Genomic DNA, 25801 nt, shown 5'->3' with positions numbered 1-25801 from the left:
ATATTTACATCTTAATGGTGCTGCTGTGCTGGATTTCAATGTAATCGCTGGATTGCCTTCCCTCACCTTCTAATCGTAAGATATCATAGGTTCGTGAGTCACAATGCTGATGGGCTGCAGCACAGGCTGTCAGTAGCTCTCCGACATACATTGATCAAGTACGATATTGAAATGAATGGACTATCAAAAATCTATCTCACCAACACAGTTCGATGCTTTTATGACTGCTGACCTGATGGGAATATCGCCTAACTTCTTCTTTATTTTCAGCGCAAATATAAGGCTCAAGCGGCCAGGTGGACAACTCGCTGAACAGCAAAGTCGCGTCTCATCAAGGCCCTCCTCCAGCGCCCCAGTTTCGCCACCTTATCTGACCCTCTGCGTCCAGTCCGGCCCGACCATGCCGATCCAGGTGCTGCGCCCGTCGCCGTCCCCGGCCCCCGAGCCGTGTCTGCAGCGCGCGCTGGCGGACAGTATCACCCGCTCGGCGCCGCTGGACGAGATGCGCATCCTGATCGCCTGCGGAGCCAAGGTGAACGCGCCGGTGACGCTGGGCCTGCGTCCGCTTCACTACGCCGTGTGGCAGCGCTACCCGGAGGCGGCGCGCTGGCTGCTCACCCGCGGCTGTGACGTCAACGCCGCCGACGACCTGGGCCACACGGCGCTGCACCTATGCGCCGAGAAGGGCTACGCCGAGATGGTGGCGCTGTTCCTCGAGTTTGGCGCCAGGGTCGATTTCACGGAGCTGCACCGCGGAGAGGTGGACGAGCCGCTACGGATGGCCGTCAAACACGGACACCTGGACATCGCCCGGATGCTGCTCCAGCACGGAGCCAACCCGAACGCCACCTACTTCCTGGGGCCCGAGCTGAGCCTGCTGAACCCGCTCGACCTCGAGTGGGCCGAACTGCTGCTGCAGTTCGGCGCCGACCCGAACGCGCCCGACCGCGCCGGACTCAGTCAGCTGATGCGCGCCGCCCGGCAGCCCGACGTGAGTAGCCGGCGGGGTCACGGGATATAGATGACGTCAGAGTCATTCGTGCGTCAGTATTGTCCCACGCCACGTGTATCAGTCGATTAGAGTCGAAACACGAGTCGAAAAAGCCCTGCCTCTGCGCTATTCCCGTTCAGAGCGCCGGTGCCTGTAAGTAGACTGTCCCGCCGAGCCGGTGTGTATTGCGGTACAGCCTACCCTCCTGCCGCCAGCCGCCCGCGTAGGCTGTAACGTGTAATATGAATGGCATTGGAGTGGCACTGCCGTGCTGTGAGACGGACTAATTTGATTTATCGACTCGGTCAGCTATATGCTCCTAGTCAAGAGAGCCGGTCAAATCAATAACGATATTATTTGTGTGCATGCATGATTGAATTAATAACGATTGATGTCATAACTGATCTGTGACAAAAACCGAAATGATTACCTGCAGGATGTCCCGTGTTATAAGAGGAACACGTCTTCGGTCTCATACAATGTTATGTACACAATTAACCACTTTTGTTTTCTCACTTTCATGCTCTGATTTGTTACCGACCTCGTGGAGACACCTCCCGTCGGTCCCGATCCCAGCCACCCACTAACCTCTCCCTCCCCCGCTCCACCCTTCGCAGGGTCTTCCGGCCGTAAAGCTGTACGTCCAGTACGGCGGGGACGTCAACAGCACGGCTGGGGAGCGACACGACTTCCGCACGGTGCTGCACTACGCGGTCATGTCGGGTCAGCGGGACACGGTGCGCTTCCTAGTGCGTAGCGGGGCGCGCGTCAACTATCCGTGTGACTACGAGAAGCCCACGCCGCTCGACCTGGCCATCATCAAGGGAGACGTGGACATGGTCCGTCTGCTCATCGATTTAGGTGAGTGGGATCGGAGGCTCACGCATACCTATACAGTATAGGTACAGGTGTATAGCCATCAGTGGAAATAAACTCAAGTTGGTTTTGTTTGTAAGGATGAAAAACCTATTGAAATATATGAATTGTTTATGTCTCTATTTACCGGCTTATCAGCTTATTATTATTCGATTATTTGATTGAGTTGTGATGAAAGTGATGTCATAGCAGTTATATTCCGTTCCTTCGTTCTCATTAGGAGCTGACGTGAACGCTCACTCACCCATCATCGGCTCGCCGCTGCACGTGGCGTGCTCCGAGTACATCGAGAACCGCTCCGTGCTGCTGGAGCTGCTGCTGGCCGCCGGCGCCGACCCCAATGTAGTGGTCAAATCGGAGGATGGCTACTTCCTGCGGCCCGTGCTGGGCGAGTACCTGCAGTCCAACCGGCAGGACCTGTCCATGGAGGTGATCCAGCTGCTGCTCCAGCACGGCACCAGGGTGAGGAGCCGTGGGGGAGGGAGGGGAGGAGCGTGGGGTGGGGGTGGCTCTGATGGGAGGAAGACTAGAGTGAGTCGGGGTGTGTGGTTTGGAAAGAGAGTAAGCTAAATCATAGCCTGTGCCCTACAATATCCCGCTGCAAGAACTGATCATTCAACTGACCTGTATCTTCCTCCCGACTGTCATGTCCGTCCGTCCGCCTTAATACCTTTGACTTGTACTTACTTACCTCTCTCCGACAGGTCGTCCTGAAGAGCCAGTTCCGGGACCCGATGGGCCTGCTCAACTCGCTGCCGGACCTGCACGAGCTGGCCGGCCTGTACGAGGTGCTCGCCTCCAGCGCCGACTCATTCGACCCGCCCATCCTGCGGCGCAGTCGCGCCCTCTCCGAGCGCCAGCGCGAGCAGCTGCTGCTGCTGGCGCGCGCGCCGCGTCCCCTGCTCGCCCTCACCCGTGACGCCATCCGGCGGGCGATGGGCCGCCGGCTGCGGCACGGCGCCGCCCTGCTGGAGCTCCCCAGGGAGCTGCAGCAGTTCCTTCTGTACCAGACGGTGTGAGTGGCCGCCCACGGAAACTGAGGTTCTGTGCGCGGCCGCCAGGGGCGCTGGGATCGGGCTGCTGCTGGTCGGCGGGAGGGGGCGTTCGTAGGTGAGCCGAGTAGTTAATCGGGCCGCCGTAGAATTTTGGATACCGCATGCTGCCTTATATTTATATTTTTCTCCTTGTCTATCAGTTGTGGTCGACCATGACACATAGTTTCGATCGAGTGTGATATTTATTTTCATCGTCCGTATACGTTAGTCGTGATATTTTTAGATTGTATAATGTATAGTTTCTCGGGCTGATGCGTGCTCAACGTGCGCTCGCCAATGGCTTAAAGGAAATAGTTTACATTTAGGACGTGAATTGAAACCGTTAATTTGAAGGAAACAAATTTAACAAAATGTTTTGATAAAACCAAAGTTTATGGTCCTTTTCGACTAAATGATTATCAATTACATGAAATCCAATGTTGTATTCAGCGACATCAATCAAATATTTTCCCGAGATCCAGACTGAAGCCTTTTGCTTTTTTGCATAACTGATCTAATCCTGGAATGGCTAGGTGTTATCGTGCCGCAGTAATAAGTGTTTCAATTCACGTTTTTTTTTTCTCTTTCGCTACTTAAGGCCGTCCTGAGCCCCGAAAATTCAGGATATTTTAAGATTGGTTTATTAGCCAAGTAATTGTCTTCAGGGTGAACTCTTTCCTTTATGCTTGTTTACATGTGGGACAGGAGCGACATGCTCTCGAACAGTTAGAATCTCAGTTGTGATCAGCGCTCTTGGTTTCTGGAGCTGATTTTTGTTTGTGTTTATCGGCTGTATTCGTGACGAAGGGTCCTCCACGAATGAGCAATAGTGATGACTGTGGGGTGGGATAATATTGTGCGTGTTTCTGTCGGGATAATTTGTTAGTCATTAGGTTTTCCTACGTGGGATCACAGGACATGATATAGAAAACAAACAGTGGAATCCAGCCCTTACTACTACGTCTAAAATACATTGCAATAATTGTAGCATTTTGCAGGTGTTGCCTGTTGCAACCCTGCCTTTTTAAAAGACATTCTTCCGTTCTTTTTTGCATAGCTGCTATATAGTGACGTTTCTGATGTTGTCCAAAACCAATCTGCCTTTGCGTGGCTGTAATGCGCTGATCAAATTAGTTATATTTTCACGATTCAGTTGCTGGTGAGCGCACCACTTTGGGCACACCAATGCTATCTACTCGTAGTGTGTTGCGCTGTTTCTTATGAGCCCGTCTGCGCATTGGGTTGTAGTTCAACACTACCGTCAGAACATCATCTGCTGCAACAGAGTTGGAGTCCTGTGCCATTTTGAGAGCTGTGGTATTACTTCAGAGTGCAACTTTTGTACGATCCGTTTATTTATTATCGTTATTTGTCGATTATACAAGGCGGATGCTTGTGTAACGCATACAAATACATGTGTGAACTATATTCTAGTGTTTGACGCATGTTTTGTTCCTTTGAAGGCTCCAATTAAGTGCTATTTTGTTTCAAAACGTGCATTTGTGCGTGCCAACACTAAATATTGTCATTGTCTCCCATGTAATTCAACAAAAATACAATAACCAGTCAGTAGCACACATCAATAACTCAGTTTACGGCTTGATGACTTCAGTGCCGGACATGTTCATACCAACATAACAACACATCACATCGCTCCGGGCATGTGATACTGATAGTGATAACAACCGCGCGATGATAGCAACAAACGCAATTAACAACGGCCAACAATCGTGCACCTAACTCTCGGTCAAACACAGTTGCTTCTCGTCTATCGTAGCTATATAACAAATAATGATAATAAATGTAGCCAAGAAAGAAAGGGTGGCTCACGAATTCAAGATGAAGGCAGGTGTTTGTGACGGGAACTCGTCAGTGCGGACAGTGCGAATGGCTTCATTGACAGCAGCCGAGAAACATAGTCTTCCTATGACCAGGGTTGTGCTCGACTAAAAAAAAATTGCCGACTCGACTCATCATTCAACTTCAGAAAGCCCTGACTCAACTCTGACTCAAACAAGGAGCTGATTTTTTCCCTTGACTCGACTCATGACTCAAGCGGCTCAATGAAAATATGAGTTGACTCAAACTTGACTCAAATTTTTTGTTGAGTCAAGTGTGTTGACTCAAAATTGACTCAGATAAAAAAGTTGTTGAGCAGGGGGGGAATGAAAAAAAAATCCGGCAGCAGGGCCAGCCAGGCCTAAGTTGTTAAGCGGGGGGAGAATGAAAAGCTTATATATTGTTTCTAGAAAGATGAGTCAGCTGACTCATGTTCCTAAATGTTTTTGACTCAACTCAATGTCAAAAGTTATTTTACTGACTCAACTCTGACTCAACTCAACATCTCAACATTTTATCCGACTCGACTCAAACCTGACTCATCTGAGTCAGAGTTGAGTCAAATCTCTGACTCGACTCATGTGTCAAGCACAACCCTGCCTATGACAGCAGTAACACTCAGCATTTCTCGTCAACAGCATTGAAACATGAAGCGCCGACACGGTCCCAGTTCAATGTGCGCCATCGTTCTAACAGCGCACCGAGTATATTGCCTCTGTGGTACACGACACCGTAAAAATACCACACGCGTCTTCCAACAGCTCCTACCAGCTACTAGAATATCGCACCGCGAGGAACATTCGTCACATATACCGTCTCAGTGATAGGAAAATATCAAGTTTTGATATGGGTGGCGCTACCGAGGCATCCTGGGACACTGCGGCTCCGACAGGCTCGGGTCATGTGCGGGACAGATAAAGCGGGGAGCCGCGCAGCGTTCAATGTCACACCCGCGGTGCTCTGCTGGAGGGTTTTGCACTAAGTTGAGCACTATCAGCTCGTACCGCTCTTCTGTAAAACATCCGTACCAATGTTCCAATGTACTCGAGCGTTTCGTTGCACAGACACCTGCTGTTCTTGTAAGCGTGAATTGTGAACTATCAAACTCTGGTACGCCACAGTGAGGGATAACACTGAAGGACTGAGCGTGCACTGGCCAAAGTCACTGCCTAGCGATACACAAAAAGTCGCTTTATAACTTCTCAAGTTTCAGAAGGAGGTTTCTGCGCGATCACGCGAGTTTCCACCAGAGTCCGTTACCGGTACCACTAACGAAACAGAGCCCTCTGTAGGAGAATCGTCAAGGTTATCGTTCACTGGCCTCCGCCTCTCACTAGGTGGCTCTTCCGTTGTGGGTGAGCAGGGACTCGCAGGCTGCGGCGGCGTGATCACGGGTACGGAAAGAACTAGTTCAAAGGATGACTGGTCGGCCTCTGAGTTTTGCCTGCCAGCAGCCGCAGCTCCCTCGTCTGTTATACTGAGGTCATTAGGAGGATTTATGACGTCACTGGATCGCTCGGTCGCTGGCGTCACGAGGCTGCTCTCGCTGACAGTCCTCGGTGCGGTCTCGGCTCCAGCGCCGGCCTCCTTGGCCCCTCCCTCTGCGGTAGCCTCCACCACCAGTCTGGCTTCCTCTCCGCTAGGTGGCGCTGCCGGCTCCGACGCCGGGTGCAGTGACGCCGTCGAAGACGACGACGAAGACGACAGCGACACACTTTGGCAGATGGAGGGCTGTCTGCCGACGACGCCGAGCCGCCGGGTGCGGCCGGCCGGGCTGACTGTCGCCGGCGGCGGCGGGCTCATGGACCTGGCCGGTCCGTACGTCGGTGACGGCGGTGAGAGGAAGTTGGGTGAGCGGCGCGCGGGCGGCGATCGCGGCGCGCCGTGCACGCTGGGCACGGTGAGGAACTGCGGCGAGCTGGGCCGCGGCGAGCCGCCGCCGTCCGGCCGCGCGGCGCGCAGCAGGCCCGGCTCCATGCCCGGCACGTAGAGCAGCTCGGTGCGCGGCGGCGAGCGCGGCGGCGGCAGCGGCGCCTCCTCCAGCTCGGGGATCAGGTCGTCCTCCAGACACACACTGGCCTGGCGCGAGAGCGGCCAGCGGCGCCGGCCGCGCGACGGACTGGCCGCCTCCGAGCACGATGACCAGTCGTCGTCGGCCAGGAACACCGAGTCGGAGCCGATGCTGCGCGCGTCGAAGTCGGTGAGGTCGGAGGAGCTGACCGCGGAGCCGCGCCGCGGCCGGGGCAGGTCGAGCCGCGGCACGGTGAGCGGCGGCGGCGGCGCCGCGCCGTCCGCCTCCTGGTCGGAGCTCGCCAGGCAGTGCAGGCTCGCCGACGGGGTGACGCTCGGAGTCGGCTGGATGACGTTGATGTCCACCCGCTGCCACCAGCTCTCCGGCACCACGGCCTTCTCGTCGAAGCTGTAGGCGTAGCGCGGCGGCCCGCGCCGCTTCGGATGGTGCACGCGCAGCTCGAGCTGGTGACCGGCCTCTGACGAGCCGCCCGAGGATAGCCGGGGCCGCCGCGGCAGGCGCTGTACCGACCCGGGCGCCGAGCATACACACTTTCTACTACCGACCAATGACTGCCGACTGCCCCTTCCCCCGGCCAGCGACTGGCGGCTACCCCGTCCCCCGGCCAGCGAGTGTCTACTGCCCCGCACCGTGCCCGCTGGCGTCGAGTCTGAACTGTGCGGATGTCGGCCCGAGCCGAGACTGAGACCGTCCGCCACGGAGCCACCCAGAAAGGTGACATCCCACGGCTCGAGTAGACTCACATCACCATCTTCCACACTGGGACAGGGCGGGTACTTGCTGCGCCTCTTGCACTTGGACTTGTAGAGCAGCAGCAGGATGAGGAGCATGAAGAAGCCGCCGAGGGAGGCGGCGATGTTGATGCCGGTCCAGGCGTTGTAGGTGTTGTAGAACTGACGCCTCTCCAGCTCGTCAGGGGTGAGAGGCAGCGATCCGGGCGGTAGGCCGGGCTCCAAAGGCGACGGGGTGTGAGTCTGGGCTGTGGGGACACAGAGGGAGACTGATCAGCGCGGGGTGTGAGCCTAGGCCGTGGGTTCACATAATCTTGGCAAGCTGTGGGGCACACGGGGTGTTGGGGCCATCTCCGAGTTTTGGTGCGGCGAAATACGGAGCGCGATGGATGACAGACGGGGATGGTTACGAAAGACGAAATACAACTGTTCGATCCGATTTTTAGTTATTCTAGTTGATATGCGAATTCAGCCAGGTGCAAAGAGCCGATGGACCGCAGCCAGGTTTAACAGCTCGTTTACAGTCTTCTTTGATATGGGCTCATCTACACCTTTTTTCCTTCAGTTTGAAAAAGTTGTAGCACAATTTGAAAAAGATGTAATTCAATTTGAAAAAGTTGTACTTTAATTTGAAATAAGGTAACTTCAATTTGAAAAAGATGAAATTATTTTTGAAATAGTTAAAATACAAATAGAAAAGATATAATTCATTTTGAAACGTATCGGGCTTGGAAGAGAACACACTACACATAGTGTGCTGTGCCCGCGGATGTGCCTCAGGGCTGAGGGCATGCAATCATGTGCAGACGTACAGTCCACAGCAGAAGTAATGTGGGGTTTCAGTCATGGGTATGTTCTGCTTCTGAAGCTTAGGAACGATTAGCCAGACTACAATGAAACTTTGAATGTAGCTTATATGTATCGTCACCCTTGCAGCTGCAACTTTAGCTATTGACATCTTTTTTTCGATCACTCCGCATTAAACAATCGCCAGTCAAAGCCAACCGTTGAGATTGGTAAAACCCTACATTACTTTAGCGGTGGGCTGTACTTCACTGGGTGCCTCGAGGAACGCGACCTCCCGATGGGCGTTTAAGATGTCCCTGCTAAGCTGCGGCTCTGCCGCACCACTGCACTGTTTTCAGCTTTGAAATGTGTGCCCGTGGCCGGGTCGCAGCGGGTCCGACTTCTGTCCGCTGGCAGAGTCGATTACCTGCCCATTCATTCCGATCTCTGTGTCATGGCATCAATACAGATACCAAACATTTGCTCGTTTCGTTACGTGGTACCTAATGCATAGGGGCATACAAGTAAGTACTAAGAAGTGTGGTAGCTGGTAAGGAGGGTATTTTTTTATATCAAATTAAACAAATTACGAATTAGAAGACGTTAACCGGCTCTCCACCCACCCCTTTACGAGTAATAGTACATTAACCCGCGCCTGGCCGGGGGGGGGGTGTTTGAACACCATCCCCTGACGTTTTTCGCAGATATCTCAAAAACGAATGTTTGGTATCTGTATTGATGCCATGACACAGAGATCGGAATGAATGGGCAGGTAATCGACTCTGCCAGCGGACAGAAGTCGGACCCGCTGCGACCCGACCACGGGCACACATTTCAAAGCTGAAAACAGTGCAGTGGTGCGGCAGAGCCGCAGCTAAGCAGGGACATTTTAAACGCCCATCGGGTGGTCGCGTTCCTCGAGGCACCCAGCGAAGTACGTCTGCACATGATTGCATGCCCTGAGGCACATCCGCAGGCACAGCACACTATGTGTAGTGTGTTCTCTTCCGAGCCCGATACGTTAAGAGAGGCCCGTCTGCAAGTGGGACCGGACCGACTGTGCCCCCATCCCATCGAAAGGTCCTGGATACGTCCCTGCCTGGGCTGACCCCGGGCCCCCGGGGGACTCGCGGGCCCCTTCGAGAACAGGTGACCCCCTCCTGGGCAAAATCCTGGGTGTCGACGTACGTCGTACATCGTACATAGTCCTACTGATTTGATTTGTCGGTTGAACATTGAATATCTAGTTAGAACGCTGGATCTCTGGTCTGTGATCTCGCATCCGGTATCGGTATCACCATCGTACATAGTCCTACTGATTTGATTTGTCGGTTGAACATTGAATATCTAGTTAGAACGCTGGATCTCTGGTCTGTGACCGTAGTAGTAGTTCCCTAAAAATTGTTTTAGCCAATGTGTTAGCAACAGTCTCAAGAGTTCATCGAATTTCAAACTACAGCATTGTTTTCCATTTTAAAACCTTGACAATTTCATTTAAAGGGACTATCCCACCTTTACATTAGGTTTAAGTTGAGATAGCCAAGTTTGCGGCGAGGTTCAGAAACCGCTATCTATCTTGGTCGCAACCCCCGCAGCCTCGTGGTGTTGAAGAAATTCGTTCCCTTCATTTGAAAATGTTCCCTGTGCAAGTCCCAATCTCTTAACCATTAACGGCAATATGATGACGTCATTTGCCTTTTGAACGCCTGTCAGGCATTCAAGTGAAGTATCACTTGATTTACGAATAAGCCAATCAGAGACGCATTTGTTATTGTATGCGCCGCGTCATATTTGAGAGCAAATACCTATATTTGCTGCCAAATTTCCACCACATTGACATGAAGTAAATCCTTCATTACGTCACAGATCCGATTGATTGACAAGATGAATTATATCTTTTTCTATTTGTATTTGAACTATTTCAAAAAGAATTTCATCTTTTTGAAATTGAAGTTACCTTATTTCAAATTGAAGTACAACTTTTTCAAATTGAATTACATCTTTTTCAAATTGAGCTACCTACAACTTTTTCAAACTGAAGGAAAAAAGGTGTAGTCTCTTTTGAAGAACTGACTAATCATGCTGGCGTTTGGAAGATCAACAACTCACTCCCGGTTTACATAATCGGATGGTTAAATCACTTTTCTGCATGCATATTCAACACAGAGTCATTATTGGTGCCTACCAGCATGATAAACATTCATATTGCTGCGGACGAGTCTACGAGAGACTCTTATAACCATCCGCATCTCAGAGAATTAGGTAAACGGCTATCACCTTTTCACTAAATCTCGAAAGTTCTTTGGGCATACGACGCTTAAACTCTGTTAACTGGACCAAAACGCATCTATTGCCACTGCTTTCACTGCTACAAATTTATCTGGTCGGCCTCCGAGTATCAAACATGTAATTCGACCTTGATATAACATTACACAGCCCTGAACGTTGGTGGTCAGGTCAGCGCTCGGTGGCCGTCTGATGCGCCACATTCCCCACTGGAGCTACCCCAGCTTGGCTCACCATATCACAGACACAAGCTTACGGGACTACGAGCTGCCGCAGCCATCATAGATCCATGGTTATTGGCTAACGCTGAGACTATAGATACCATTTTATATCGGGATCATGCATTAGGTGAAACATCTATTTGATGCAGTACCCAAAAGCTAAACAGAAGTATGTACCTGGCGCCAGTGCGTCGTTAACTAAGGCAGGCGCATTTTGTAGAAAACGTAATTTCTCGACCCTCGTTAGCACGCAACCTGTCCTCTGCGTGCCTCGGGGCACAGATGAGATGACCTCCGCCGCCGAAAGGTCACCGCTGAGCCTTCACCCCGAGATTGTGGTGGCTCATTTGTATCGATCTCCGGTCCAAATGCCCACATCGAACGGGAACGGGTCGGTGATCCGACTGGTCAATGTCATCCCCGGTCCGCTAACGAGCCTGGCGGTGCGCTTGTGTGTCTGGCTGTTCGTCTGTTTGTTTTGTGTTTTGTCCGTGTTGATGGTTGCATCTGTTGTTTTGTGTTTACCTTGTATTTGTGCTTGTGGTTTAAAATATGTGAAATGCTTTTGTAATTGTATACTTTTCTTGCAAATTTTAAAGCGCTGAGTGGTCCAAAGTTATGTATGGGTCACGTTTTGTTTCGCTACCCTGCTTGTAAATGTGTATTCCCCGAAGTGTGTTCTATGGAAATAAGCGATCGTTTGTTAAGTTTTCCTAACTATTTTATACAAAGACAATTTAAGGCCTGCTGCAAGTGTGAATAGCTACTGGAACTTAGTTTCTGACTACAAACAGAGACACGGCCTTGCAGAACGATAACTACTCGCCGATTATACTTGCTTTCTACTTGCCTAGTTATTTACCTACTCTCACCGTTACCGTCATTTTCATCGTTTTTCACCGGTCCTATACAGAGTAAAAGTTTAAAGTTACTGAACAGAAAGGTAAATGGTAGCTGGCGTCTCACCTGGTATCATGGTGACGGTGTGCAGAGGACAGGGCGGAGAGTGCTGACAGGGATCCCCAGGGACCGCTATCTCACCTGGGGCAGTTGGGAGTCGCTGTCTCACCTGGTATCATGGTGTCGGTGTGCAGGGGACAGGGTGGAGAGTGCTGGCAGGGATCGCTAGATTCTAGAGTCGTCTGCGCGTCCAACCCCTGCTCGGTCATACTGCAACAAACAGACAACACTCAGTCATATTGTGAGAAACAAACAACAATCGGTAATTATAACAAACAAGACGCGCAACACTCGGTCACACTGCAACAAACAGATAAACAAATCTCGGTCATTTTTAGAAGCGGACCACAAATAGACAAATAACACAACACTCCGTCATATTGCAACAAACTGACGGACAACACTCAGTAATACTGTACCAAATAAGCAAAACTCGGTCATACTGCAGTAAATAGATAAACAACACTCAGTCATAATGCAACACACATACACACACCACTCTGCCATACATACTGTAACAAAGAATACCTACTCCGTGAAAGGCAAAAATGCCACTAAATCAACTATAGAACCAAGCAGCTTTATCTGCACTTTTGTTGATAAACTACGGCATTATGTCAGATGGACAATATCGGAAATATATCGCAATGATTTATACAGCTAACAATCGACTACAGGCCATATTTTCACTGCCAGATCGACATCACTCTCCGATGACCAACAAATCAACATCGATTACACGTTGACCGTCATTTCGCAGAGCACATCCGGGTTAAACGGGGCCGATGGCGCCGCGCTCTCATCGGAACCTCCCTCCAAAGTGTAGGTTGCAGGGCTCAACTCCCTGGTCAAAGTTTTAATGATCAGCTGAAATGGTCGCAGCTGCCATTTGAAATGTCAGTTGAAACGAAACTAAAAAGCTCGGAATTCGTCCAATCAGGCAGTTTTAATGAGAGTCAGAGGGTTCCGGATCTATTCTTCCTATGGAAGCTTTTATGCAAGATTCTAAAGGTTCCTGAAGTCCCTGAATGACACACCCAGACAAAGACTACGCAATGAAGAGTAGGGGAGAGTGGGGCACATTCGTGCAAAAAATGGATAAACCCATATATCTGTTCTTTGGTTAGTGCAATGGCAAAATTGTTGATTGTAGTATGGAAAGGAACTATTGCAGATAGTTTTCCTCTTTAAAAGTTATCCTATAAAATTATTGCTTCCATTAGAAAAAAATGACTTTTATTAACTCTGAACATTTGCACGAAACTGCCTCACCTATGGGGCACATTCGTTCAAGAGATGGGGCACTTCCGTTCACCCGGCAAAATTCGAGAAATTACCGGGCATTACCAGGAATTTACCAAAGGAAATTGGCAGGGGGTCATTTCACTTGATTCCTTTCGACAAGAATGCATTGCACAACAAATGTAGAAAGAATGGGCTGGCCAACAAGAATGTGCCAACTGCCGGCCTCCGTGACCTCGCCAAGTTCGCGTGAATTGCTCGTCACGACGTCGCAAGCAGTCGAGACTGAGTCAGGCGAGCGTCATTAGAGAAACCTAGTACAGATAAAGTCATAAATCGCAAAAACTAAAAAAAATATGCACGAATGTACCCCCAGGCAGTGCGTACACGAACCTGCCCCACAACCTTATTAGTAATATATTTCAAAATTTCTTTTTGAAAAAATGACACTTTTTCAACAAACAAGTTTGCAGCAGTTCCGTGAATAGAGTGGGCTTCTTCACCCCCAATTTTGAAAAGCTGAACCACATTTCCGAGTCAGGATCACGAAAATGGATGATATGAGAAAAGTTTGGAAAGCTCACGAATATTACAAATTTGCGTTTTTATCAAGCATGACAGCAGGTACAGTGTTGTCTTCTACGGTGAACGAAGGGCGGCAATGATAGACATATTTCCATAATTTACCTTGAGCTCGTGCAGTCACTCGTGTTCCCATAAACTGCTGAAAACGAATGTGCCCCATGCACGAATGTGCCCCACTCTCCCCTATCGGTTCGGCTGTGAGCTGGAACTTGGAAATTGATTGATTTAACATTTGCCAGAGATACTGCGGGTCTTAATTAAATGTAAAACCATGTAAAAATGCATATGTTGTCATGTACTGGCGATTAACTCACCAGTGCCGTTAGCTTCTTTTAATCGTTACGTCATGGGGGGAGCCTAGGTAAAAGGATGTAAAGGTATTGTGAAATTCGACTGGGACTTATTTAAATATTACAGCGGCACACGAAAAAAAATCAACAGCCATCGCCATCGCCAAGACCACCAGGCCTAATGGCGTATTTATGCAGCATCTACGCTAATGTGAGAACCCACTGTAGCGGTAATGCACCACGCGCACGGGCCATTTCTCTCCGGGTGTGTTCTGCAGGCCGGCGGCCGACGGGTCGACTGAGCGAGGGAGTCACAGGCCGACCCGGCGCCCATCTGTCTCCGCGCGGCGGCATTGTGCCGACCGGCCGCACACAGCCGCTATTTGAGTTCGGAAGTGGCCAAAATGCGATAACTCGTTAACCAGTTGACATTTTGCCAAGCAATTTTTATTGTATGTGAAGTCAACCGTAAGGTCACATATGGGAACGTATGAGCATCCATACTCATACATCATTGCCGTAAAAAATATTTTTGCTTGTAATCCGCGGATGACGGGTATATCCCATAACGTGGGTGACTCGGGAGGGGATTCTGCATAGCTTCCCTGCTGTCTTCGAAACTACTCGTTCAATACTAAAGTTCAAACGGCTTCTGATAGGAATAGCTGACAAACGAAACCTAACTTTGTCACAAAAGGTCATGGAGAGGTCATGGGTCACACAAGGTCATGGAAAAGGTCATGGAAGGAAATGTAAACATTTTTAAGGTCATGCGACACATCTTTAATGGTCCATTTCGGCAAAAGCATCTAAAAATGATGTCATCTGGGTCGTCCGATTCGAAACTATTTTCATTCGACAAATGAAGGTCAGGTCACGGCGAGGTCAGAAGGCCAAATTTTGAAGTTGAACGTTCTCAACAAAAAAGATGTGCATCGGATGCAATTTGAGCTCTGGAACACGATGATGCTATTCGTTTTGGTTTTTGATGTCAAGAACGTACTGAAATTGCCTTTGCAATATCGAAAATTGTGATTAACCGACTACGGTAAAATGCAAAAGCCGATAACATTGCCATTTCTGAAGATATCTGGCTGAAACTTTCCCAAAGCAATGCAAATGTTACATACAAAAGCCAATAAGGTTCATTCTGGTCGATGGCTGCTCCCCAAAACTCTTAATGTTATCAACCATATCGGACATTCTTACGATGTTCTGTTGGCTGGATGTCTTTTTGCTTTATTGAATTTGATTTGCTTTATTGAATTTGATCAGACTACATTCAGTTAAGACGACGTACATTTATTGGTCACCAGAAAGTATGCCCACAAGTCAATCGACAATCGACAACCAACAAATGCAATCGACACGAGCGTCGAGCACCCCTCAGCACAAGCAACTGCCGGGAGCGATTAGACGGACCGCGCTCCTCTCTCGCAGCTGATTGGTCAGCTGCCGAACCGCACGGACGTCAGCTGCACGGCCGCCGCCCGGGCCGACCTGACCGGGGTCGGCCGGGCGGCGACCTAGCGTCACTAAAACTGCAATAACTTTTGCCGGCAGTGTGATGCCGACCTAATTTTTTCAGCAAATGAATAACAATTGTACGGTATATGTTATGGACGTTGTCTCGATGTGAAGCACGCTGTGCGTTTTTTGGTAGGCCTATGTAAATATTGAAATCCTGAAGCCCTTCTGCTTTGTGCAAGTGTGCAACAATTAGCTTACAATAACTGAGTGGGAAGTTTTTTAGATGCACTTTTGTTACCAATGGATTCCGCACATTTTCCCCTTTCAGCTGATATCTTACTTACGCATGTTCAAGCAAAGAATATGACAGGAGACTCGTCAACATTTACATGAAAATCGCAGCACAAGTTCGGCCTCACGGAGCAAAACAAAACGGTGTACTTTGGGAGCCCACCAATATGTGCCAGAATGAGTAATATTTTTCTGGATGATATTTTATACAGTCTGATCAATTTACGACCAGAAAATGTGAGAAAATCACACTTTAAAATTTGTCGAAAATTAGGGTATTGGCCACTTCTGAACCCAGATAGCGGCTGTGTGGGCCGCCACGGCGACACGTGTGATGTAGAGCGTGGCCTGCCTCCGGCCACGGACCAACGACCAGGGGAGGGAGGGGCGTGTCCCCGCGGACGGACAGGCAGGCGGACAGCCCCCGGCCGGACGCAGACGGAACCTGACCGGCGGGGAATCAATGAAACCCGAGGACGGCGCCAATGGCGGCACGGGACACCGATCGACTGATGTCCTCACCGGCGAGATGACTGCATCCTGCCTGAGACATTTCCTGCGCTCCAACGCGCCGTGGCGATGAAATAGGCCGCTACAGAAATACTAAGCTCATGGAACTTTCGTTCGCCTTTTGAGAGCGGGTGCATAGTTAGTTAAAAACCATGCTTGATTCCGTAAACAAAGGCCCAGGATGCAGCAAAGAAAACCCAAAATCAGGAATAGCTTCATCAGTAATCGCATCTTTGTAAAGTATTTGTTGGCTTCAGCGATTACAATTTGCGAGTGAGACTATGCAATACGGATGCATGTTCGCTGACGGGATTGACAGAAACGTTTACACTAAACGTCTACACGAAAGTTTAAGCAAGAATCCAACACTCCCCACAACTGGCATATCGAAGTCTACCTACTCACTGATTCGCCTCGACACACCACGGCGCAGGTATGACGCGGGCGCAGGTCACCGGGGTGAGCTTCCCTATCGGCTGCACCAGCCAACTCGGAGCCCCATAAAACCACGACGGCGCATACCTCCGCCGCGGGCGAGCGCCGTGACCTTCTGCGATCGCTGGTGGCGCCGAGTGCCGCTGGAGAGTCCCCCGGGCGGCTCAGCGCCGACCGCCGACACACCGGAGAGCTCTAGAGCACGTCTCCCGGCGGCCTGGACGAGCTCGGGGGACGGATCGACTCTCGACAGGAGACCCTCGATACAGCTCAGCAGCTCTCCGTGGTCGGTCAGCGCCATTGGAAATCGTTAGTGACGTCCGGATCAGGGCATTGGAAAGGCTGGGCGTGGTAGCGTCCGCTCGTCACATTAGCGATCCATTAGACAGTCGGACAGAAGAAGGACCGGCCAGCGGGGCAGGCGGGCGTCCATAGCGGGAGAGAGTGGAAATTATTTCGGCACTCGCAGCGACATGAATGTGGCGAAAGAGCGGTGATATGCGGCAACTTTGTACGACACTGGAGGCGACTATTACGTTTGTTGGAAGGAGTTTGGTGCCAAGTAGCCTCTCAGCTGGCAGAAGTTCGCGAATGGCCTCTCGTTCAAACGCCACAAAAGCCCAATAGATCCAAAGTTAACGTGCTCGGCAGTTGCGCACTTTCTGGAACAATGTGACGATCTCATTTCGGGAATGAACGCAGACATCGTTTTAACTTTTAACCCTCGCCGGCCGAGGGGGGGGGGGCGGGTGCCGCCCCCCCATAGGGTTTTTTCGCGATAGCTCCGAACACGCTGGCGATAGAGAGCTGAAACTTGGCATACCTGACCTTTGATCCAAGCCGCATCTTTTGACACCAACCGCATTTTTGGGTCAGGTCAGGTCACTGACCTATGACGTCATAAGTGAACCTCTGCACGGTCTTCAGATGTCGCAACTTCGCAACGCCCTCACTGCCAGAGGAGATGTCACAGGGAAATGAAACTTGCAGGATCTAGTATCCATTATGAGTCCCACAACTTGTATATCTCGGATTTTTCCTAAAGGTCATATGAGGTCAGGTCATTTTCGTGACCTCACCATTATAAGTCAATGGGGAAAAATGAAAACTGCTATTCTGGCGCCGGGAACGATCTCCAACTATCTCAAGCACACAAAATCGTGATTTTATGCACTCCTTGCAAGGTTAGATGCGTCACTTTTGCAATGTTGACCTTGCGTGACGTCATTTATGACGTCATCAAGGTCATATTAGTTTTTCGTCAATAACTCTTGATCAAATTGAGCTAGCGAGTCGGAAAAGCCACCAATGGACTCAGGAAGACCTGCCGAATCGAATGATATGCAACATGACCTCTTTCGACCAACTTCGTGACCTGGGGGTGCTGACCTGACCTTGACCTGAGGTCAACACCCCAAGTTGACCTGACCCGGACAAAAAGTATATCATTCGACGCGCCTGAGCGAGACGAACACGATGCTGCCAAAATCGGCGCTCTGCGGCCGTTTTTTGCGAAGTTATTCACCAAAAACTGAACCGTACCTTGGGGCACTTGACCTGACCTCAGAGGTCACCGGTTGACCTAGGAGCTTAAAATCGGGTACCAATCTCTGCGTCTCGTAACGGCGCACACGCTCGTTTTTTCCGCGACGCGCTAGCTCCACCAGGGGCGAAACGGCGAGGGGGGGGTCGTACCCGCCCCCCCCCCCCCTCGGCCGGCGCGTATGTAGAAAACCAATAGGTCCGGCGAGGGTTAAGAAAATACGAGCTCGTTCTTTTTCATATGGAAGAACAACTTAATCAATAGAAGCAATCAAATATCTATAAATCACTAGCCTCGCAAACTTCCGAGCTTGTATAAATCTACCATAAGGTTTGCTTTTCAGAGCTGTGCGACGGTTTGCCCAAGAATAGCAGCATTGAGCGTGAAACCTATCACGATATTCTCCGCCACGCTCGAGTACTTTCCTTTAAATCATTACCTTATTGCCGAGTGTCGGGCATGCCAAAGGCTTTTAAGCCGGTAAATCTAGGGCTTAAATCACTTGACTGATTCAATAGTTTTAATGCATAGCAGAAAGACGAGATGTGTGCTTCTCGCTGAAGTGAAGTGACACGCGTCCTTTCTAATATGTAGAACTTAGTTGGTCCCAATCGTGGACAAATTTGCACAGTTCTACGGTTCTCGGCAAAGGGTGCATGACTTTCTGATACAATTTTATCTTTGATTTGAAAGATCAAAATCTCGGTAGGCACAATAATAAAAATTACCGACAGCTCGTATGTTATGCGCGGTTAAGCTGTGCCGCTGGGCAGCGTTACGACAGTTTCACCCTTCGCCGATAGATGACATTAGTAGTCGACGCCTGAAGCTATGCTGTGCCGCTGAGCAGTGTAGCTAGTTTCGCCTTCGCCGATAGATGACACTAGTAGCCGACGCCTGAAGCTATGCTGTGCCGCTGAGCAGTAAAGCTAGTTTCCCCTTCGCCGATAGATGGCACTAGTACTTGACGCCTGAAGCTATGCTGTGCCGCTGGGCAGCGTTGCTAACTTTTCACCCTTCGCCGATAGATGGCACTAGTAGTCGACGCCTGAAGCTATGCTGTGCCGCTAAGCAGCGTACCTAGTTTCGCCCCTCGCCGATAGATGGCACTAGAAGTTGACGCCTGAAGCTATGCTGTGCCGCTGAGCAGTGTACCTAGTTTCGTCCCTCGCCGATAGATGACACTACCAGTCGACGCCTGAAGCTATGCTGTGCCGCTGAGCAGCGTAGCCACATATTCGCCTCTCTCCAATGCAATGGATGGCAATTGGCATGGCATAGTTGACGCCTGAAGCTATGCTGTGCCGCATAGCACGGTATAAAACGATCGCACCTCGATTGGAATAACTTTGAGATTTGTGCTGTTCGTCAGATATTTCGTAGCAAACAGAAGCAAAACCAATCACACATGTCCATTTGCCACGTCTTCTCTGATCTTAAAAACATCTTAAAACGAATGACCTCATAACACGTGTGATTCAGCAGATCGGATCAGAGAGCAGATGGCCGAGAATGTTTCTGCCTAGGCTGGCAATCGCGAAACAATAGATGTTCTCGACGATAGATAGAAAAGGCTGGCTCGCCGCTTTGTAATTCAGAATCGATGGCTGCTGTGGCGCGATGACGAAAGACAAAAGAGATAGAAAGAATAAAGCGAAGAAGACAGAACAAAGAGACAGACAGACAGACAGACAGACAGAGAGACAGACAGAAGTACAGCAAGAAAAGAAACCTATAGCACATCTATTTTACCACAGCATGAATATTTTTAGATCACCTAGTATCAATTTTATTATTTCTTTATTATGCAGCGTCATGTCATGTTATCATGTATGCACTATGCGCGTAAACGCATATAAGCCTGGTTGCCTTTTTTTTGTTCGGTCTTTTGTGCTGGCGTGTTTCCATGGTTAGGCTATCAAGAAAAATTGAGTTGCTTCAGTGAGGCCACATTTCAGGCCCATATACAGCACATCAGTGCCCCATATTGTTCGTCCATCGCAGTGAATCCCCGTGGCGAGCGCTGCCAAAGCTCCCTCTCTACGTGCGGATATGTCCTGCATCTCATTTCCAGTGCCGGCGCGCCGAATACCTCCAGAGCGGACGGCCCTGTCGCGAACGGCGCCCTAACCGGCTCGATGATGCAATTTGGCACGGCCGCGCTCAGTGCCCCCTGCAGTTTGGCCGGTCGTATTTCACGCCGGTACCTACTCTCCGTGCTGGCGGCGCGTCTGCTGCTGCAGCGCAGGGCGGCGACGCCGCCCCCGCAGCGGTGAGCGAGATGAGCCGGCGTCAAGATGAAGCCGGAAATGACAGATTTCAGTGCCCACGTCAATAGATTGATTGACTCCAAGTGCAAAATAAGAGAAAACAGGGAAAGCATGCATAATTTAGAGGTTGCTTCTTGATTTCAGTGCCCACGTCAATAGATTGATTGACTCCAAGTGCAAAATAAGAGAAAACAGGGAAAGCATGCATAATTTAGAGGTTGCTTCTTGATTTCAGTGCCCACGTCAATAGATTGATTGACTCCAAGTGCAAAATAAGAGAAAACAGGGAAAGCATGCATAATTTAGAGGTTGCTTCTTGTCTAAAATTTGAAGCACGAATATTGCTGACGTGTAATGCCAATGATGGATTTGCCAGCATATTTTATTCACACATCACAATTATCAGCAAAACATACCGAGCAAACCTATGGCATGCACTTTTCACACATGCCATGTAGTCCACGTGTAGGATGTCACTCTCGTGCTAAATGCAGTTTTGCCCTTTGCAAATTGGGATTGTATTCCGCTAGCAATTTGAAAGTTGAAATATTCTTTAGCTCTAGCGGTAAAACCAATTAACCCAAAATATCAGCCTACTTAGCCACGAGCAAATGCATCTGCACATACATGGAAATGAGGCTGTATTGCCATTCCATTGAAATCAAACATTACGAGCAGACAGCGAAGAAGTCATTTTCTGAAATGTTCCCGTACCGCTCTGAACCACAGCGCATCAACAATCGATCTGCGATGTTATTGGGATCCATATGACGCTGAACGGTCGGGGCTCGGTTTATGACATTGGAGGTTGTTCGCGGAGGCAGCCAGAGACAGTATTTACATGCATCGATATGTCGTTTAGCGGCTTTCATCTCAAGTTACGGGGAATTGAAATGCCATGAAATAGGGACACCTGAAATCGAATTGTGCCCCTAAAACTCATATAAAACTCCAGCTCCAACTGCACTAAACCATAAAACGTATTACATGCATCAGACGTCTGCCAACTCCATGCTGTCAATCTAATTACCCGAGGACAAATGGTCGTAATGCCGCGTGCCAGCAGGGCCGCAGTCACCGCTGGTGCCCTTTGCCCTCTCGGAACGACCTTTTGTTTCGACCGGGCGAGCTCACTGGCCTCCCCGGAGATAGCCGAGTTGGGATTCAGCGGCGCCCCGGCGACTCTCTGTGTCGGACCAGCCGCGATTCGCCGGCAGGCCCACCGGCGCCATATTGATTTTCCGCAGAAGTGCGCCACGTTCGCCACAACGCTGACCGTGTCGGTCTTTGGCCACCACTGCGCCAGTTCAATGAGCCGTTCACCATTCGGCGAACGTTAGCTGAAATGCGGCCTGTAATGGATAGCGTCGTCTTTCATCATAAACGCAGCCTACGACGAATCCAACTCAGTCAGTGAGAGCTGAGTCGGCCAGCGCGTGTTCGCAGCTGATGGCTCAATATTTAAATGTCACAATTACAGGCGATGTATTTCACCAGTAGAAATAGAGTTTAGTGGATACACGTTCCATAACTTATATTCCAAAATGTTAATAACATGCAAAGGCAAAATTTGTTTTGACGGTCCTAATTAGCGCTCAGAGTAACTTCACAGTTAACAAAACAGTTTTTTTTTTATTTCAGTAGGGAATTATGTAGTACACCTTATAAGGCAATTGAGCATGGATTGTTGCAGATGTTGGCATGACAGATACATGAATGATCAAGAAATCAATTCCGGACATCAACACATTGAAAGTATATAAGCAGTGTGTTCTGATTAGCTCGAAGCTTTGAAGTTGAGCCTTAGTTCGCTTTGAAGCTCAACGGCATTAGGTTACTAAGATGATTAACTCATTAACTAGACGGGTTTGTTTCAGAAATCCGACTGAACGGATATTACCTGTGGGACGATTCAGGACATTTGGATCGGGATACTTTTCAACTTAACGTTTAAATTGCGACACAAAGTGATCAACAAACGCCAACAGGGACTATCATGAGGAGCTAAAAGGTGTCATCTGGAGTGAGTGAATTACGGTATGATTTGTAGCTTATCATGTTTTTTTTTTACTCACGCTAGAGTTTTTCACGGAGTTAGAACATTTGTTTCGATACTGTAATCGGGTGCGAATATGCAAAGCAATGCATCAGCATCTAGCTTCACTACCTCAAGGAGTTCCCAGTGCAATCAATCAATCCTCAGTCATATCGACCATAAGCTTCATGAATCAATTCATGCATATTGCATTACCGGTTCGCTAATAAATAGGTATTTTACTTACTTATCACACATGCGGAGAATATATATTATTAGTGTTACATCTAAGCACATCTCTGCAGTGTTTATCTCACGTCTAGGCCCATCTTTGAGGTGTCTGTACTCCATCATCACCCTGGAGTCTGTTTGTTGGCCGCCGGGTACAAGTTCTTATCACACCTGCGCCAAGTTTATGAACTTTGGTAAGCATGTAGTATGTACCTAAGCAACTGTCTGGTGCACGTTCATCACACTCCGATCAGGGTAGTTCTTGCAGGATCAGAAAACTGTCTTCAAGTGGACCATGCTGACGTAAAAAGTTCTTTCATTATTAGAGGACGAGTAATTAGTACCAGGTCCTTGATGGTATTCCGTAATCACTATCCCCAGACATCTAAGAACATACTCATATGCCTTCAACATGTAAACATATGTTTGCCTTAACACAAACACAAACACAAACAAATAGAACGAACACCCCCCCCCCCCATACACACACACGCGCCATTTTTATCTTGGGTATTGGCTTTCCATTGCCAAGCCTGGCCCGTCAGGGTCGGGACGGGAGAAGGTATCGATTTTCTGCTTGCACCGTTCACCAATAGCCAGCTAATCGCACCAGGTCCTATTGAAATCCGATAGCCGACCTCGGTGGCTGCCTGCTGGTCCGATTTGCAGCACGGCACAGCCGACTGGCACTCCAAAAACGGCAGAGGAAGTCGATAAACAGAGCACAGTGAAGCGTTATCGCAAGGAAAAACTTAAAAAGTACCGAGAGTGTCAGAAGGAAAAAGGCCCAACCAACTAAAAAGTCAGCAAGTAATAAATGGCAGGTATATATAAAGATAGATCATAAATCTATTGTGTTGACATTTGAAGCATTTGGTTATTGGTATGTACGACTGCGACTGCATGGACAGGTTCAACCAAGGCAAAATATACAAATATATATATATATATATATATATATATATATATATATATATATATATATATATATATATATATATATATATATATATATATATATATATATATATATATATATATATATATATATATATATATTTTTTTTTTTTGCATAACGACGTGCTCATATGCATATCATAGTGGAATTGATCAGAAAACGTTTCCAGCAGAAAGCAGGTTTTTATCGACACCCACCGTTGACTTTGAAAAGGTCAGTGACTCAATCCATTCATTGTGAGTAGCCGTTCCAATAGACTTAACTGACTGAGTGTTGCTGTGATTGTCCGAATGGTTACCATTCGCCACCATTCCCATACATAGCCGTGTTTACCATCATTTGTTTGCCGAAGCACTTATTGATAGAATGCTGTCGAGTGCTGTTATTGGTCTAGAAACTACATCATTCATCATCTTCCCGGCTTAAAATGCCGATTGCAGTGTGTTTCAGTGGTAAATTACATTGTCCACAATAAAGCCGCAATGTAGCTGGCCTCAGAATTTTTCCCAGCACACCCGGGGACTGCATGGCAGAATGTGGAACGGTTTCCAGACCACCAATTGTGATTTGTGACGGCGAACAGTCTGTCCAGCTGCAGCAACGCTGGAACTTCTGGTAAACAAGCGCACGCCTTTTCTCGTCGGCTACAGACCAGCCCAAAAGCAGCCGAACAATTTACATCAGTCTTCCATAGTAATTTAAAAACGCTGTATACTGCACAAGTCTGCATGGTTTGACATTAAGTTGGTACTTAGTTTCACGATACTTACATTATGTATGCTTTGTATGGTAAGCAGCATAAAGTGCAAAAGCATGCCTTAATCTTGATTCCATAAAAAAAGAAAATGGAAGGAACCATAACCGGTAACAATACACCTACCAACTTTTGCAATGCTGTTATTTCGGCCAGAGACTTCAATAAAACACATTATATTTCCATAAAAAGTTTTCGTTTGGTTATATTCACACTCTGGCCGGAACATATTCAATCACAATGCCCGACCTCGCCTATGCCGAGAGACGCCATTGTATGAGACTAATGACACTCACAAATGCAGCGCCATGGGTCACGTCATCTTGATAATGGAATACCATGCATGAATTATGCATAGACCTTCGGCAAAGACAGAAAGGCTCATTGTGGCTGACTTGTGCATAAACTTCCTAGTAGTCTTTCAAGATTTTCATAAAAAACATCTCAAACCTTGCACCAATCGCTCGCTGGGGTCATGGGAAATGTTTGTGGTAGGCTAAGCGTAGCGGAAGAAGAGATAATGCAACAAAAGGACGGTGATTGGTCAGCTGTATTTGCGCTCAGACGCTGATTGGTCAGCGTTCAGGGTCGCGCTATCCGAGCAAACGTAATGAACATTATAGGAGAACGAATTGTATCATTTCTTGCTCTAGATGCTTGATTTACGAACATATCTATTGCGACAGCTTTACGCAGGGACGACTGTCGTTTAGTTTGATCGTGACCTTTATTTGCAATATACCTATGGTACAGCTAACCATACTGTGAGCAAAGGTCACATGACGTCTAACGACAATCAATCGCCGTCACAGGCCGACTGCCTCTGGGTTCAATGGATTTCAGCGGTATCTGGCTCGAGGAGCATTAGCAGTCTAGTTGAAGATGCATTGCTTTTCAGTAACAGCATCATGCTCTAAGGCGCTTTTTTATTATATCCACAATAGATAGCAATGGACAACATACGTCCAGATGATATTCAACAATCAATATGCTCATGATTCATTAGCTTGTTCATTGACAATCGGTTAGCGAATGTAAGGTGCATATACATAAAGTGTATGTACATTTTGAATCGACCTACTCGCCCATCTCAAACAAAGGAATAACTTCAAGCAACATCCATTCCACACTACGCTTAGATAAGCCTCAGACGACCCACCCGGTGGTGAGCGCTCGCCATTCTGACCTACCTGAGGCGCGGGTGGTGACCGGACCGCCAGCACGCGGCGGGGTCAGAGCCGGGGTCATGGCCGCCCCGCGGCGATAGAGCGTCTCACCACTGCACGGGAGCCGCCGGCGCACCGACCGCTGCGACTGCGTCCGCTTCTTGACCGATTGTCTGTCGACAGAACAGTAAGGAGAGTCAATTGAGTGATGCTGCTAGAAACTTCGTTGAAGGGTGACTCCACGAGATTTGTTTTCCGCCGCGCT

At 48.8% G+C, this 25801-nt stretch overlaps 2 protein-coding genes across 2 annotated transcripts; one reads left to right on the top strand and one right to left on the bottom strand.

Annotated features, from left to right (window-relative positions):
- Positions 1–276: 276 nt before the first annotated feature.
- LOC122372453 (ankyrin-1-like) lies at positions 277–4329 on the top strand. Its single transcript, XM_043349625.1, has 4 exons — positions 277–991; positions 1609–1852; positions 2088–2329; positions 2572–4329. Exons 1-4 carry the CDS (start codon positions 401–403, stop codon positions 2884–2886), a joined length of 1392 nt encoding a protein of 463 aa, XP_043205560.1. The 5' UTR covers positions 277–400; the 3' UTR covers positions 2887–4329.
- Positions 4330–6379: 2050 nt separating this feature from the next.
- On the bottom strand, positions 6380–25694 carry LOC122372443. The gene is made up of 4 exons (XM_043349611.1): positions 25561–25694; positions 11866–11966; positions 6520–7751; positions 6380–6475 (listed from the first exon to the last, which is right to left on the bottom strand). The coding sequence occupies exons 2-4, from the start codon at positions 11963–11965 to the stop codon at positions 6380–6382; spliced, it is 1428 nt and encodes a 475-aa protein (XP_043205546.1). The 5' UTR covers position 11966; positions 25561–25694.
- Between the last annotated feature and the right edge of the window lie 107 nt (positions 25695–25801).

This window comes from Amphibalanus amphitrite, unplaced genomic scaffold (genome assembly GCF_019059575.1).
Source record: "Amphibalanus amphitrite isolate SeventyFive unplaced genomic scaffold, NRLGWU_Aamphi_draft 001361F_arrow, whole genome shotgun sequence".
NCBI lineage: Eukaryota > Metazoa > Arthropoda > Thecostraca > Balanomorpha > Balanidae > Amphibalanus > Amphibalanus amphitrite.
The sequence above is the reverse complement of the archived record's forward strand: the minus strand, read 5'-3'. Positions and strand labels throughout refer to the sequence as shown.